The 17,755-nt window shown below is 36.9% G+C and overlaps 1 protein-coding gene across 1 annotated transcript; it reads left to right on the top strand.

Moving 5' to 3' along the window:
* Positions 1–412: 412 nt before the first annotated feature.
* On the top strand, positions 413–16,713 carry LOC142337457 (uncharacterized). Its single transcript, XM_075386685.1, has 9 exons — positions 413–749; positions 5,250–5,494; positions 7,805–7,983; positions 9,074–9,308; positions 9,609–9,831; positions 10,293–10,406; positions 11,447–11,572; positions 12,064–12,256; positions 12,842–16,713. Exons 1-9 carry the CDS (start codon positions 738–740, stop codon positions 16,153–16,155), a joined length of 4,641 nt encoding a protein of 1,546 aa, XP_075242800.1. The 5' UTR covers positions 413–737; the 3' UTR covers positions 16,156–16,713.
* The last annotated feature ends 1,042 nt before the right edge of the window (positions 16,714–17,755 follow it).

Below are 17,755 nucleotides of genomic sequence, written 5' to 3'. Positions count from 1 at the left end.
TTCGAGTCGTTATTTTTCGCCGTTCTTAACAATCTTGTAATAGAAAGAAAACAGTAATTGTTTCTTGATGCGAATAGTCTATAATAACTTGTACACATTTGACAAATTGGCTTAAAAGCGCTCGTAATTTTTCGTACCTCACAGTTGTTATTAGCTGGTATTTTTGAATATTTGTATCGCATTCTTGCATGAATAAGTAAAAAAAACTCACTTGAACAAAAATTTGGCAGGCGTATAACAATGTAAAAACTACATGAGGTCATATAAATAAAAGAATAAATGCACAAAGACTTTGTAATTTTTAACAAAAAGAATTTTTATGAGTTAACGCATCACGAATATGCTTTCTAAAAAATAAACATTAGTTTCAAAAACTTTGTATAACACAACAGCATGATTTAGTAATGCGTGCATTTTAAACGCATGATTTTAGTTTTCTGTAAAGTGCGTTGAAAAATTTGAAATTTGCTCGAATCTTCACAACCTTTATATGGTTACTAATATGTACATAATTATTACAGTACATTGTATCATGTGACAATTGTGTTTCTTAACCAAAAATAAACAAAAAAAATTGAAAAAATATCTTAATATTTAAAGAAATTCTTAACGTGGATATTCTGGGCGTTTTATCGGAATTTTTACAACTGTGGGACACTGAGACACTGCGACATATTTGCGCGTGGCATTCGTATATTTCTTGGAATTGAGAAAAAATAGTGGTTTGCAAAGATTGTATGCCTGAAAAGGTAAGATTAATAGTTTTGCCTGAAAATGTTAATAATGTCAACACAAATATTTGGTCTCGCCCAAATAGAGGATAGTAAAACAAAAATGGCCTTTTTTGATTGGAGTCGACCCAAAGAAGGTTAGATACCGGAGACAATTTGACGGGTGGCTTTACCCCAAATCGATTGCCATGAGAAATATTAAACTACGCTTAAGTTAGCCGAGATAATTAGTTTTAAATTGGTGTAATAAAATACAGCTTGTGTTCGAATCTCTTCCTTAATGTCAAGCCAGTTTAAGCAAAAAATATTCCAGAATATTCTTTAAGACATTTTTAAATTGATCAAACCTGTCTTATTCGATCGTAAATTTTACAATTACTGCATGATGAATAATATTGTTTTTTTTGTTGTTAGTTAGGTTTTTTTTCAGCAGTGATATTATTAAGACAATTCATATCCCAAGTGAAACTATAGTAGACAGAGTGAAATTGCTATTTTTCTCTAAAACAAATATTTGAGTTTCAATAGGAGACGTTTTTGATCTCATTGAAAACTTTACCACTCCATATCTCCTCAAAACAATCTCAGATGCATCTAATTGAACCCATTATGTACAACCAAAAAACTTAATACATTAATAGACAACTTATAATTTATATTGGAGACAGTTTTTTAGGCACAGTTAAACAGGTGAGACCATATTACCTACCATTTAGGAACGATGTCTGGAGAGATCTACATTAAAATTTCCGTAAAGTTTGGCCAAATTAAAACGGCGTCCTCTAGATTAACGTTACTTTTTTCATTGCTTGGCATAAAGACAACATTTATAAACAAATTAGATAATCTACATCATCAAAAAACAACCAATTAAAAGTATAGATTGATTTAAATTTTTCACAATTAGTAATCGATATTGGAGGTAGATGATGTTACCCAATTCGGTGAGCCCACAGATTCAAAATGATAGTAATAATGACAAATATCTATTGGTCGACATCCAAATTTGTTGAAAATAAGAACTGGAAACCAGAATAGTAAGGCAAAAAATCTATAACAATTAAAAATTCAAAAACACAATTCCAAATCCAACTGGCTTTTGATATAAAAAAGAATTGTCATTGGGAGGAACTTTCAGGAACTAGCAAAATAAAGTATCGAAAAGTCATGTCAATGAGGTCAAATGAAACAGCTGGGAAGTTTTTAACGCTGAAAACAGTTATCATTTATCTACTTTTATACAAGTGCACGCTGACTTAAAGACCAGCAAGGCAAAAACATAGAAGGACAAGTCCTGACGTACAGTTCAAAGAATTTTCATTGACTAAACAGAAAAACCAGACCTAGAATGGACTATGAGTGAACTGAAAAACCCATTTTAAAAAAAAATTAGATCAAAAAATAAGAAAAAAAAATAGAAAATCAATGTCAAAATGCGGCATGTGAACAAAAAAACCACTAGCAAGAAACGAAAATTTGGTTCAAACAAAAAACTAGGCCTAGAATGAGCTGCGAATGGATTGGATAAACCATTTAGAAAAAAAATCGATCCAAAAAATCGAAAAAAACGGTAAAAATCAGAGTGAAATTGCCGCATGTGAACAAAAAATAACTAGCGAGAAAGCGAATTTTTGTTCAAACATCGTTTTCTCACTCTATTTCAAAATTAGAGCAAAAAAATTTCACGCCACAAAACCACTCGCTTTTTGCTCCATTTCCTGTTTCGGCATCACCAAAATCACTACTCCAATTTGACTTCAAAAATCATGAAAATTTGTAAACAGATCTTAAAAAAAGACAGCGCCCCAATACCATTCAAATTCTTTGAATTGTAATCAAAAAATTTTTTACATGTACAGTCTGAATTAAGTGATTGTGGGCTATAATAAAACTAAAGCGTAACATTTCAGTAAACACTTTTCGTAACTGGTTATCTTTTCACCACAGATTAAATTGCTTAGCTCTTATTATATTCTCCAGTACATTGATCACGATATTCTGCATATCCAGTACACACTTAAACAAACAGAACCAAAAACTAAAATCTCGAATTGAATCATCCGCGAAACCATTTACCAAACTATCTTCAACCAAAAACTCTATAGATGGAATTTAAAAAATTACAAAAACCGCTAAAGAGCAGCTAACAGTGCCAAACTGCAACATTTGGCTCGAAATTGCATCTTAAAGTCTAATATTTGCTTCAAAGATTCAGAATTAATCCAATCGTACTAGTAATAAGTTAGTTAAATGAAACAAACAACCTCCTTGGAAAAATTTGAGTCAAACCTAAAAAATCGCTTTGAAAATGCCACGCGCGTGATCAAAAAATAGCGCTCGCTTTGCACAAATTTTTTTCCGCGCATACTTTTCTCGCTCTCTCTCAAAATGATGTTTGAACAAAAACCATTATAATCTTTCGCTCTGTTCCATTTTTGTTCAGCAGATTGACCTAAACAACTAAATAGAAGTTCCGGATTAAAAAAATAGCCGGAAGAATTCCGGAAACGACACGAAGAGCCGTCTCGGCCTACAAAACAGTACCACAAAAAATAACCAGTACATACTAAGAACACTCATGAGAAGAAACGAAATATTTGAAGTCAATTCATTAAAAAAGAAGCTCTTAAGTACAACTTGAATTAAAAAACTAGAATAGATACCGGAATTTTTAGTATTATAAGGGCACACAAAGCCAAGGATAAGTTCCCTAAGCAAATAAGAGCATAGGAATGGTATTAAAACATACGGCAAGTCCTAACAGGCTGCAAAACTTGTCTAAATTTGTAGATAAAACGATAAACTTCAAAAAATTAGGAAAATTATTTTCAAACTTCACGATTTTAGTCACATTTCTCAATAAAAAAGGCTCTATACGCACGAAGGAGTAATCATTCAGTATCTAAACACAGCATAGATATTAGGCTCCCTTTCAAATCCCACTTAATGCTGTAAAAACAAAACATTAGGCGAAAAATCGCTAAAATTTGCTTAAAAATCATCACAATGTCTGAAAAAACTCCTAACTAGCATAAAACATATATTAATTACCACAACATTCAAGACTCTATCAAAACAAACCAAAAATTGTTTAAATATCATAGCGAAATGCCTTAGTTAAAAATTGAAAAAAAAACATTTAAAAAGCCAAAAAAAAATTGCTAGCTTAGAAAACAATTTAGACCTATATTTTTCCCTTCCTCGACAATGATATGAACAAAAGACCACTCTCTTTTCGCTCCACTCTTCAATTCTGTTAAGCAACCAAACCACTTCTTATTTTATCATGCGGTTCATTTCCCTCCTCAAAATTTACTCCACCAAAATTGATTAAGAAAAAAGACAGCTCTCCAATAATCCCATTCTTGTAAAATCCCAAAGTTGTAAAAAGAAAGCACTCCAATACAATTCAAATGCTTTTTATTGTAAAAAATTTCTTTTTTCGTTTTACAAATGCACGCGAAATAATACCAATTAGTCAAAGTACAGTTTTTCATCAAATACATTTTTTAAATACCGTTCCGGGTTTTTAACGTTCTTTTATGCTACTATTTCAACACTATGCGCGCTGGAAATCTTCTATCAATTTAAACAAAAAACACATCCCTATAGTTTGCAAGAAATTAAATTTTGCCAAATTTTTTAATGACGTGTATGAGGTGCATGTTATACTGTTTTTATGAATCATATTCAAATAATCACAAATAACGAAAATACAATTTCATGGAGAAGAGACATTAAGTAAACGGCAGTAAAAAAGAAATCGAAAATTGAATGTTCTAAAAAATGATCAATCAAAGACGACCAAAAACAGTAAATCATATATCAATGTGAAGAGATAATTTTGTAAGTTCTCATTACGGTCAAACTACAGGTAGGTTTTCGCATTCTAGCCCATATTTAACTTCAATACCGTATAATTGCAATGAGTGTATTTTTTGAAATTTTAAGCGCATAATCATGACTTTTTTAAAAAAAAACTAATTAAGATTTAAATCCAAAACTCGAAAACCTTCTGTCCCCTATTCCAATACAGAAAGCGTATGTTTTTTGTGCATTCATTTATTATGCATTTGAATTGCCAAGGAACTAGACACTTTTGCCAATTAATCTAAATGAAAACTGGCCAATCTAAGTGAGCAAATGCAAAAAGAAGTACGTAGCGAAACAAAACAATAAAAATGAGGCATTCGTAGTGATGAACTACATGTAATGTGAATCAAAAAGGCGAAAAACAACGAATCCAATATCTGGACATGGTAATTTTCTGTCAGAGATATCTGAGTTTGCACATACATACCGATTGCCCCTCCGCGGTAAATTATAACACTAATTATAAATGCTTTAACACCTATATGGTATATATAAATTATATTGTATAGTCTTACCTTCTCCTCATACTTCGCTAGACAAACGATAATCTGTGCAAAAATACGCAACAAATTGTTCACACGTGATTATCAAAAATAGGTTTTTTTTTCACAGAATAAAAACAGTTTCTCAGGTCAAACACTTCAGGTCAACTCGCGACCCGCCTCCGCTACCCATCCTGGGACCACTGCCCCATCCACAGCCAACGGAGGTTCCACTGGACGTCGCCATGGGGGCACGGGCAAACCAATCCGATTCGAGGATGTGCGGAGGGAGGGGTGGTACTTCAAAGACCTCCCCCAGAATGTGGCAGAAGCTATACTGAAGAGACAGAGCCCGGGTCACTTTCTGGTCACTCAACTGGGGGCTGTTTCCATCAAATTGTTCTTAGTGTAAGTTAACGCAAATTTGAAGCAAAAAAGTAACTAAAAATTTTGCTTTTAATTTAACGTTTTTTGCTGTGTTAGTTTGTCATTAGAAAACCATAAATTTTGTGTTTTTAAATTAGTTTTAGGCTTTTCAGTTTGTCTGCAAAAATAAGGTTTAAGTCCTAATCGTAACAAATTTCATCGACCAATTAACGTGACCCGTTGAAAAAATCAGCCAATTCAGCTTATACTTTTTGCTATTTTCTTTGATATCAATCATTTTTGAAAAACTTTAGTGGTTTTTGTATAGTTTCACAATTTGCTTTTATTCACAAGCGTTCGCTTTTTGTCATCTTGTCTTTCAATGTAACAAGAAAACATTTGTTGCTGCTTTCTAACACAGAATGAGAAAAATTTTCCAACAAAGTTGATATTTTTTTAAATCTATTATAACTGACGCCACACTTTTTTAAAAAGTAGAATTTTGTTTAACGTCTAAACGTCTTTATTTGACTTCGTCGTTCTCCCTGCTTTGTTTCCGTGTATTGAACAAAGCTGTTTGATTTTCGCAACGATTTTTTTTGAGTTTCAACATGATGTGAATTGTTTTTATAATATTAATTCTGCCCGTTTCCGAAAAAAGTAGTGTTTTTTTCTTTTTTGCTTAAGTATCGTTAGAAGCTTCCTTGAAAATCAACAGCTCTTTTTGCCAATAAAATGTTGCAAATCAAGATTTTTTTTTCCATAATTTTATCACCACTATTTTTCGTAAGAGAGAACTTTTTCAGATTTGTCCGTTTATTTATATTTGCCATGTAAGGTCATTTGCTTTGTTGACAGACAAAAGACTCAATTACCGTAAAATTGTTGTTATTCAAGACTTAAGTCAATTCACTTCTGTGGCTTGAATTTGATCGAATTTGAGTTCAAAATCTGTTTTGGTGTTTGGCAGAATTAAGAGTTCAATTGGTAAAATTGCTTATCTTTCTGCTTGAGATTTCGCATTGTTTTATTTAAATTTTTGCCGAGCTCAATCTTTGTCAATGCCATTGAAAACAGTAGCAAAAAAATACTTGTATGCGCGTCTGTCCATATTTTTGAGTCCAAGTATTTGTTGAAAAAACTCGGACATTTTTTGTTAAATTCAGAAATCGTTACTGAAAACATTTTTTTTCTGAGTTTGCAACGATTTTTTTTTGAGTTTCAACATGATGTGAATTGTTTTTATAATATTAATTCTGCCCGTTTCCGAAAAAAGTAGTGTTTTTTCTTTTTTGCTTAAGTATCGTTAGATGCTTCCTTGAAAATCAACAGCTCTTTTTGCCGATAAATTGTTGCAAATCAAGATTTTTTTCCATAATTTTATCACCACTATTTTTCGTAAGAGAGAACTTTTTCAGATTTGTCCGTTTATTTGTATTTGCCATGTAAGGTCATTTGCTTTGTTGACAGACAAAGGACTCAATTACCGTAAAATTGTTGTTATTCCAGACTTAAGTCAATTCTCTTCTGTGGCTTGAATTTGATCGAATTTGAGTTCAAAATCTGTTTTGGTTTTTGGCAAAACTAAATGTTCAATTGGTAAAATTTCTTATCTTTCTGCTTGAGATTTTCGCATTGTTTTAATTAAATTTTTGCCGAGCTCAATTTTTGTCAATGCCATTGAAAACAGTAGCAAAAAATACTTGTATGCGCGTCTGTCCATATTTTTGAGTCCAAGTATTTCTTGAAAAAACTCGGAAATTTTTTGTTACATTCAGAAATTGTTACTGAAAACACAAACAACAAATTGTTCTAAATCAGTCAATGATCACTGGCGGTCTTGTAAACTTTAATCTGCTATACAATATTTAGGTTTTTACTAACTTCTAGGTTTATCTTAAGTTCTTATTAAACCCGAACAAGGAGCTTGAGTATATTACATTTGAACTCCTCAACTACTTTAAATTACCTTTTTTGGTTCATCTACCCATACACTTTCTGTCATAATAATGTAATGTTGGTTACATTTTTCTGGTACTTGTACCTGTATGATAGTAATTCAAGTGTCTTTTCTCTCTCTCTCTCTCTCTCTCTCTCTCTCTCTCTCTCTCTCTCTCTCTAGTCTACTTATTTTTCTTATGCGAGCTCAAGAAAATATATAAGGCTTTAAGCTGATTTCAAAAAATTTTGCGCTTTTCAGTCGAAAAAATAGCATCAGTCGCATTTTTTGTCGAAAAAATGGCATCTTCCACGCGGAATTTGTTTTTTTTTCTGGTAAGAAGTATTGAGGTGAAAATTTCTTAGAACACCAGGACGGGTAGCATTCAGCTGATTTGCATCGTAGAATTTTAGGACAATGCGAACAATAAAGAACTTCGACATTGAGACTCTGGACTCTGACGGGAAGAGCTACTACAGAATAGGGAAGGGACTCCTCTTCGCCAGCATCCAGCAACTGGTTGATCACTACAAGAAGAGTCCAGGATTGGGAATCATGCTGGACAAGTTTCCAGAGAGGAAACTTATCGACGGTTAGTTCAAATGCAAGGGCCATTATTTTACGTCTATAGATATATAAAGAGAAAAGACTAAGGCATCCCAGCTCTAAACTTAGACTTTAGAAAGAGACTTCATTTCTCGGAGCAAAGACATCAATAGGCGAGGAGTTATTGTTGATCAAAGTTCCAGTACAGCGGTACACCATTTAAAGTAGAGCAAGTTTCTCGGACAGTGGTTCAACTGTGGTGCATGGTAGGGGTAGTTCAGTTTTTGACACAGCTTGATCTTTTCGAGCTCTAAAGCTGGGAATGAAAAAATAGCTCTCATTTTTAAAAAACTTTTCAGTGCATTCACCACCTTTCGAACCAACACGGTGGCGTGTGAATGATAGCAACATTTTCCCACTGCATACAGCTTTATTTGATCAAATGGTAGAGTTTTCTACCAGCTATACTTCCACCCGCGTCGAGCTTCTGCCCACAAATATGAATGGGGGGGGGGGGGTGGTGGTGTTAAAAATTTCGCGCTCTATTGCGAGAATTTTTAAACTAACCCTCAAAACTCTTACATTTTTTTCTTGTGGGGGTGGGGGGTGGGGGGGGGGGGGGGGTTGGGAGTGGGTGCTGGGGGGTTAATGATGAGGATTAATACGATGTAAGACGGGTTAATCAATTTAAGAGCAAGGGGATAATGAATACTTTCCAAAGGATAATGAATACTTTCCATTATATAACCCCATTTCTGTTATATAAGGTTAACCCCGCAACAACACTATGGATCGCGACGAAATAATTAACATGGGCTTAATTTCAACTCAATCATTGAATAATAACCATCAATTTCTGCAAAACGTTCCACCTTCCCTTCATCCCTGATGAGCAAAACATTGCTCGGGAGACATTCATAAATCAGAAGAATTACGTGTTAGGTGCAAAAAAATGCATCAAAACTTGCCATAAAAGGTTAGGGGAAATTTTAATGCAGTGATGGTTGAGTAATTAAAAATGTTCTCAAATTAAACAAACAATCCACGATGAGATGCCCAAATAAACAGCGCTTTTTCTTTTCTTTTGGTACCTTAAGAAGTGAAATTTGATCACTATTTTTGCTTGTACATTTCAGACTTGTTCGCTCTGCAGCTGAACGAGGTGAAGATAGTGCAGCCGTTTGACCTTCGCCTTCCTTGGGATGTGAGATTTGGGCACTGGAGGAAGAGTGACGTCATCATACAGCAGTGCAGAGACAGTGGACACAACCACAGTCATAATCACAGTAACCATGGTCACCAGCATGCTGGAGGGGGAGGGGCGATGGATGATCAGAAAGCTCTATTCTCACGACACAGCAAAATATTAATGTTAGTTTTAAATGATTAGGGAATCGGTTGTGTTCAAAACTCCTGATTTTAGGGAGCATATATTGAAAAAGCTTCAGCCCCCACTTTCACACTGCTTTTGTTAACGCCTGAGGAGCTAGTCAATATAAAATAATTTGTAATCATTGGATATGAATGACGCTGAAAGGCTGATTAGAATACATAAATGTTAACTTTTGAACTTTGCAAAATTAGATTGTTTAAATTTCCCCACCAAAAATTCATTGCATCAATCTATTTTTTCCTTTCAACGCCTTTAAAATATGGTTGTTGTTTGAACAGGGCCATCAAGCACGAAAACATAGCAGCTCTCCTGGGCTGTGGTCTAGAATGTTCTAGATGTTTCCTTGTTACGGAGTCCCTGAGTGAGGGATCTCTGATTGAGTACCTGCACCGCAACACAATGTCACTACTTTTGAGACCCAACGACCTCCTTAAAATATCCAGGGACATTTGCAAGGCCATGGAGTACTTGGAGGAACGCAGAATTGTCCATAACGAATTGGTAAGCACCCCAATGGCTTCGGAAACTTGCAATTTTGACCCCCCTCCCGCATTCACACTCCAAATAAATTATACAATATCCATAAACCACGTGTCTTGATATAATAGCGGTTATGGGGCAATTAAAGGATTATTTGACTTACGAGCCCGCCTTTCAATATTACGGCAATGATCGAGTGTACATAACTGAAGATCAAATCTGGCAAAAAATAGTTTGAGTTGAAGTAGGATTTTTTTCATACAATAGGTGCTACTATCATTTCAAGGGGGGGGGGAGGGGGTTGGTTGTAGGACATTGTGAGGAAACAGTTCCCAAAAGCAGCTCCTATTATTATAAATTGCCTTCTTGTAAAACGCAGTTAGGTATACAGATCAATCATGATATTACGTAGCAGGGCACCGAACTGGGACCAAACAGCAATTAAATCTTGTAACGCTGTTCTCCTGTTCTCCTTTGTGTAGGCGGCTGAGAACTGTGTGATAGACGAGGTGTGTCGGGTGAAGCTGACTGGGTTCCACCTTAGCAGATACGAGGGGGACTATGAATCACTAATGATACCCGAATACATTTACAAGGTCAGTAGTACTATCATATCAGAATCTATTCTGTTTTGGTCCCCCCTCCCAGCTTAGTGAGCTTAAATCTTTTATGACCCCAGGCGCACGCGCTATTTTCTTACACAGTAACGTGCTACATAACAACATATAATTTGTAACTGGAGGTCATAAATAACACGGGAGGGGGGGGGACATAATAGATCTTACTATCATATGAGCGAACTCTATAATCACCAGAGTATCCATTTCTAGAAGACGTCATTTCGTTCAAATAACTAGAATTGATTAAAACAAGGTTGCATGAACTAAAAACGGGTCACTAAAGTGTTTATCAGCAATAACATGTACTGTATTTCTCACCTTGCATTCTGAACACTTATTCTTCATAGGACTTCGGGATTTGCTAGCCTTTGATATAAAATAATACCAGGTCTTTTTTGTAAAACGACTGATGTTGAGAGTTCATTTCAATGAAACAGAATTCACATGAGAAACTCTGATAAAAGTCTGAGAAAGTCTGGCATCATTAATTGAAAAGCATACAGCGGTCCAGGTTGCAAACCAGAATTTCCAAGTGACTGTAGCAACAGTCACATAATCTTGTTTGAAACACACACTTACATTTTAAAATCTGGAACTGTACATAAGAAAATTTGGTATGGTAGAATCTGGCAATACAGCAATCTGGCATTTTGAACGTGCGTGTTTCAAAGCATATTACGCATCAAGCTAAAAAAATAGCGGATCTTTTCCGTTTGTGCCCCAGTACGTTTTGCCCCCCCCCCCCCCCCCCAGTTACAGAGCACGTGCCATTACATAGTAAATCATTATGTAAAAATGTGGCACGTGCGTCTGGGGGGTGCGAACAATATGCGCCTATTAAACTGGGGGGGGGGGGGGGGGCACAACGCGGAAAAGATCCAAAATAACATTCATCTAAAAATAACACACATGATCCTCTAATTAGCTTGTAATGCTGAATGATAAAGAATATAACCGCTATCAGTGTGTTCAAACATACCACAAGATCATTTTTTGAGGCCAAGTTAAAATTTTAGGTGAAGAGTCCTCCCCCAGAATTCTACCAAAACCAGTTCAGCTGTCGCAGCGATGTCTGGTCTTTTGGGTTCCTGCTCTGGACTGTGTTCAAAAGGGGACAAGATGAGTCATTCGACATAGACAGGGTAAAAAATACATCGGTGTCATTTCGACATAAATGAACACATAAATGAGATGATAAAAATATGTAAGATCATAATCTAGGGCCCTGTGAATGTAATTTGGGTAAAATTTGATTTCACAACCTCCGATTATTGGGATAAACAAGTGTAATTCTGAATTAAATCAACTTACCGCAGAGGAAAATAGATTTATCAAGTAATCAATCCTTCTTGGAAGTCTTTGATCACTGTTTGGTAACATTAACAGTAGCCTGTTCTCAGCTGTCCTTTGCTATTATTCCCTACATTTCTGACTGCTCATTTTGTGAGCATAAATTCTCCTTTTTGTTAACTATGGCCACTGTTTTGAGTCTGAAAGTTTCACGTGGTACCATCACTGCAGCTAAGATTGGTCCAATTAATATGGGCTTGCTAAGCTAGGGTGACACATACGAACGGAAGGCATCCTATTTTTATGTTGGTTGTTTAACTTCATCATTTGAGTTAATGTGTAGATTCTGAACGCTGACTGGGGTACCAGACTGCCAGTGACAATAATCAGCAGAGCCAGACACCTCATAGCTTCCTGTCTCGTCGAACAACCCAACATGCGACCCAAGTTCAAAGAGATCCTGCCATTCCTGCACGAGGAGAACTTCCCGGGACCCCCTTACAGGTTCCGGGAGTACTCCTCCGAGGAAGCTACAGGTCCGTTCAAACGTTATCTACCAAGATTGTTTATTTAACATCATTTCAGGAGAGAAAAACAATTTATTGTTCAAATTGTTTGTAATTTTCAACCAACTGATCAACGTCAGAGCAGGTGTGGTGTTTACAACTTTATCAATTTATTTGAACAAAAAAGTTTAATCAAACTAACTTAATATGTTGAGCTGTTTTACTTTTTCCTTTCTTTATTAAAGTAGTCTATATTCCTAATCAATATATTTTTTAATAGTGGCCGAAGTATAATCTTAATCCGAGAACATTCTGGAAGCAGTACATATTAGCGTACATACATACATAAGAGGGGAGTAAAGATTCATTTGACGTAAAAATATTCTGCTTTTCCCCAGAATTTACTTCCCGTTTTTGAGTAAGCGGCCGATTTCAAAAGAAAACGAACATTGCCCAATGAAGTTGTAAAATGCATCTGAATGACGTCGCATGTTAACGGTAAAAAATTCCGATTCGTTTTTTTGAAAACAAGAAAGCTGAAAACTTAACGGTTTGTGACATGGGGGGGGGGCGTTTGCGTAGTTGTTTTTATCTGAAAGCTAACGTCTGTTTAAGCTTCCTCGGGCCAGGATGGTGAAGGGAGTCAGGAGGATGAGCCGAAAGCAAAAATCATCAAAGTGCCTCCGACTTCAGCCGGGAAGACCAAATTCCCATCAATGAGCAACCTAGCGGACGCTGGGGTCACCTCATCAGTTCAGGAGAACAAACCCCCTCCACCTCCCAGGAACCCTGGATCCCGAGGCGAGACACCAACCAATGCCCAAATTGTCAAACCGCAACGACGCTCACAATCTGCGATGCAGGCACCGATTCCAAAACTTGACGTATCAGTGACAACCGAGATAACCAATGACGGAACGTACAGTCGATTACGCCCTCATGTTGCATTTCGAGAACAACCTAAAACTGCGGACGCTTCGCCACACAGATCATCAGCTGCTAACGATTTCAAAGACTCATCACTAACTAGCACAATAACTAAGCCAGCCAGTACTAACCAAATTAATAACTTGCAAACTCAGTCTGTTCAAATTAGGGCACCTTCAATACAAAAATTGCAGCCTGGTAAACAAGAAATGGCTCCACATATGGTAGCTGCGTCTAATTACTCAGTTCCTGTAAGTTCCTGCCCTCACAAAATGGTACCGTACCAAACTAAGGATGAAAACGAACCGCGGCCAGTAACCCCAAAACAGCCAAATCTCAACCAATCAAATTTAAATAACCAAAGCCAGAACAACCAATCTTCAGTCAGTACTAATAACAACAACACACAGCGCCATGTACGTTCACCGCGCAACAAACCTCCACCAAGTCCAGTCCGACAACAGACTTTGTCACCCACAGCATCGACAACCGGATCCCAATCCCAAGTCGAGGAGTCAACGAAATCAACAACTTCGGCTTCGAAGAAGCGAGATCCGGTTTCAGAAATTGTGCATGCGTCCAAGTCTGGATCATCAACCCCTGTTCACATCACTCCTTTAAGTCACGCGTCCTCAACCTCGGGTTCAACTCAGTCAAATTCTCAAGGTCGTTTTGGGTATGATCGAAGCACTCCAAACCCAGACAACAGAAACCATGCAAGTCAAAACCAAGCCCGGACTATAACCGGTTCAGCCATAAACGTCCGAAATAGTCCGTTGGCCCACGAAGAGGAACCAAGTACTTTTATGGAGTATGACGTAAGCAACGCAAGTGGTTACGCAAGAATCGGAACAGAGTTACGTAATGTTCGTCAGGATGCTGTGCAAGACGAAGACATCATAGCATTACGAGAAATGCTTGATTATGCAACTGAACGAATCGAGTTTTCCGAACAAACTCGACAAGATGCGACACGTGAAAAGAATTTAGTCGTAGGCGAGATTTCAAAAACCGAGTTAAAATGCATGACAGAAGTTGAAGAACTTTCTAGAATGTTCTTTAAGCATATCCAGGACATGCAGACGCAATTAATGGACCAGAATACTCAACCAATCACTGCGCGGTCTAATTCAGCCAATCAGAATCCGCCAATTGATGACGATGTCAAAGCAAAACGTCTAAACGAAATGAAACTTCGGGGACGGATAGCAATGAGGCAATTGAAACAGGAACTGAAGCAAGCTTGGAACCAAAATAGAGATTTAATGACAAAAATTGTTCTTTTAAGTCACTCGTCAAATGCTGCGGTGCCTTTACAAGACAGAAGTTTAAGAGTTGACAACAGCGTTGAAGTAGCGAACCAAAATGACAACTCTGAACAGAATACTGAGAACCAAGCCAGCTCCGGCGAATACTATAACACGTCAGCAATTTTGAACAGCCCAGTTCGACCAAAAACCCCAATAAGCAACAGCGCCCAAAAGTCTCCGAATGATTTACCCGAGTCGGAGGCGCCCGTTCACGTTTTGGAATTTCTAAGGAAATTTATCGCAGCCAAGGACATTTCAGTTTTGGAGAAAGAGCAAGTCAAGGTTCTATTCAAAGCATTAGACCAGGCTTATAACGATCAACAAAAATTGCAGCAAACAATTCAAAATATGAGTGAACAAAATCACGATTCAGCTCCCACGACAGGTGATGAACAAAACTCCAAATCATCTGAACAAATTCAGGAATACAAAAACAAAGTGTCAAAATTACGGAACAAACTAGCCACAATTATGGACGAAAATTCACAACTGAGAGCAAAAGTGGAACAGTTGAAACAAACACTTGAGAAGGCAAATCACGTTGTAGCTGCCACCAGAGAGAAAGTTGTGGAACGCGATCTTTTTGAACAAAAATGCCAAACTTTAGAGCAAAAACTGAAACGAGTTGAGTCTCAAATGACAGAAAACGACAAAAACTTCAAACGAACATTGGTTAATTTAAAACAAGAATTGAAAGAGGCTTTAGACGGCAAAAAGCATTTTGAACGTGAAATAAACAATTTGTTGATTCAACAACAACAAAATGTAAATGGGTCTGACCAAAAAGCAATGATGACAAAGTTGCAGCAGCTTGAAAGAGAGCGATTAGAAGCAGAGGCGAGAGCCGAAGCTCTAGCCGAGAACCTGAAATTCCTCACAACTCGAATGGAATCCCAAGAAATGCAAATTTATCATGGAAAGGCAACGATTGACGGGTTACGCAAAGATATTGAAACTCTTCAAAAACAAAATCAAACAGAAAACTCACCTCAATATAGAAACCTTGCAACTCAAGTTCAATCACTGGAAAAAAAACTTCAAACTGCCGAGAGCAAAATGTCTGAAATTATATGCGAGCGTGATCAGTTCAAATTTCTTTACGAACTATCGTTGCAAAAGCTTCGGGCTCAAGATGAAAAGCCCAAACATTTGAAAAAAGCCGAGAAGAAACTACTAAAACAGGCTGAAAACGCCGCAAGTACCAACGAAAATATTGCCCCCAAGAAAACGTCAGCTTTGAATTTACTCGAGAAGAAATTTCTAAGTCGCGGATCATCGAAAAGTAACTCGACTCAAAGTATCTCAGCAACACCGGGTCAAACCCAGATCGTACAACCCACGCCATTTAACAACCCAGCATACGCGGCTTCCAGTCTTGGTTTTGATTCTGAGCGAACCAGTCTGAACAGCAGCGTCACAGTTACATCGTCAAGTGGGGGCGGCGCAAATGTGTCAAACCCACAAAATACAACTAACCCTCAAATCCATCACGCACAAATGATGCAGCAGCAAAATGCTAACATATCAACTAATTCCAAACTGAACCAAAGACCCAAATTGATTTCACCTCGAATCGCGAAATCGCCAGTTCCGATGCCAGCTAGTGCCAACCAGAACCAAAGCTCGCCCACCGCTGAGATTATTACCCCGATCTCGACGGGAAAATTGAAGGGCAAATGGCAAGCACTGTAGTGCACTTAGAAGTTAATAAACTATTTGGTACGCGACTTCATTCCATGCAACGTAAACTGGGGAATTACAAACAACTGAAATTTTTCAGGTGTTCTTATTTAATTAGAGCTGATTAAAAAAGACACAACACTAGTGATATCCATTCAACCCACAATTTTTGAAACACAAAAACGTTTTGAAACATTGATGATACAACTAATGAAGCCTGAGCCAAAATGCACTAGAAAGTTTAAGTTTAAAAATTCTCTAAAGACATCATTTCTTGAACACTAATGATCTTGATGGAACGGAACCATTCCTGATCGATAATCGTGACAACTCTGCATACTTGTCAAACTGAATAAAGAATTGAGCTCTTTAATCAATAACTCCGAATAGTCACTTCTTCTTTAGGTCTCTGTTGCCCTTAATTTTACTGTGTGACTGAATTGATAGTTGTTGTTACTTTGAGTATTTAAAAACTTAGTTTAAAAAATAACCAATTTCAAATTTAACAATCTAAAATAAGAAATGTTGTAAATTATGTACACTATGTATAAATATAACTTTGTTGATAAATCATTTTAAAAAAATCTCGCACAAGAGGCGAGGAAACAAGCTGGCAAAAACACGAGTAAACATGAGATTTCACAAAGATAATACTGGTGGGGTAGTGGAGGGGTAATTGTAGGGAGGGTTAGTTAGGGAGAGTAGTTAGCTAGGGTTGCATGGGGATAGTAGGAGAGTAGTTGCGGTTTGCGTAGGTGAAAACGTCGTTGAGGGTGTCTGTGAGGGGGGGGGGGTTGGAAAGAGGTGGGGTGCGAAAAAAGGGGTAGGCGTGAAAAAGTATGGGGTCAAAATTTCCTCTTAGAAATTTTTTCACCTTGATTCTTACCACCCGTTCCTCAGTACTGTACAGAAAAGCTACGCTGCTGTTAAAATCCGTCGTTCAACAAAAAGAAAAAAGTTCAACTAATGAATAAACTTGCTTTAGCTAAAAAAAATCAACCGTTTAGCTTTAGCTAAAATACTTGGTTCGAGTCGTCACAAGAAAAAAGAACCACCATATAAGAACTCTTAAAGAGATTTTAACGAATGTGTAAAAAATGAATAATGGGACCCAACCCATTAATATCATTCGCCTTTCAAAAATTCTCAGCGACTTGTGGCAGACTTAGCGCAACAGACAGATTTCGTACTATTCGTTGCAGAATTCATCCAAGAGTTGCCCAAAAAAATGTTCCCAAAAATCAAGTATACTTTCCTAGACGCCTTTTCATTTAAATATATCTTCTGGGGTGTCACATTGAGTTATTTTTTGAAGTCTTCAGCAGGATTGCTTTATTTTAGAGATTTTGATGAAGTCGAAAAGAATTATTTCTATATAAATGTTTCATATACTCATATTTCACGGCAATTCTTTTTGAATAAGCTGAAAACAATTCAAATTTAAGCGACTATCAAACACCGTTTCAACTATAGTGCACCTCCCCTTTGGCCAGCGCCGTAGGTATTTAGTCTACTGACCTTTAGAGGAATGAATTCCAAGCCAGAGTAAACTTGAGCCTCGGTGCCAAGACCATCTGGGGTCCAGCTCATTGAGGTGTTGTGTCCCAGAGCC

The sequence above is a fragment of the Convolutriloba macropyga genome, chromosome 4 (genome assembly GCF_964194025.1).
Source record: "Convolutriloba macropyga chromosome 4, txConMacr16.3, whole genome shotgun sequence".
Taxonomy (NCBI): domain Eukaryota; kingdom Metazoa; phylum Xenacoelomorpha; order Acoela; family Convolutidae; genus Convolutriloba; species Convolutriloba macropyga.
Note: the sequence above shows the minus strand (reverse complement) of the source record. Positions and strands in the feature narration are given on the sequence as shown.

Bases quoted from the DNA above. Each gene is read 5' to 3' on its own strand.
- LOC142337457 (XM_075386685.1), top strand. The intron at 7,984-9,073 runs GTTAGTTCAAAT...TGTACATTTCAG, and splicing joins AGAGAGGAAACTTATCGACG to ACTTGTTCGCTCTGCAGCTG. The intron at 10,407-11,446 runs GTCAGTAGTACT...TTAAAATTTTAG, and splicing joins TACCCGAATACATTTACAAG to GTGAAGAGTCCTCCCCCAGA.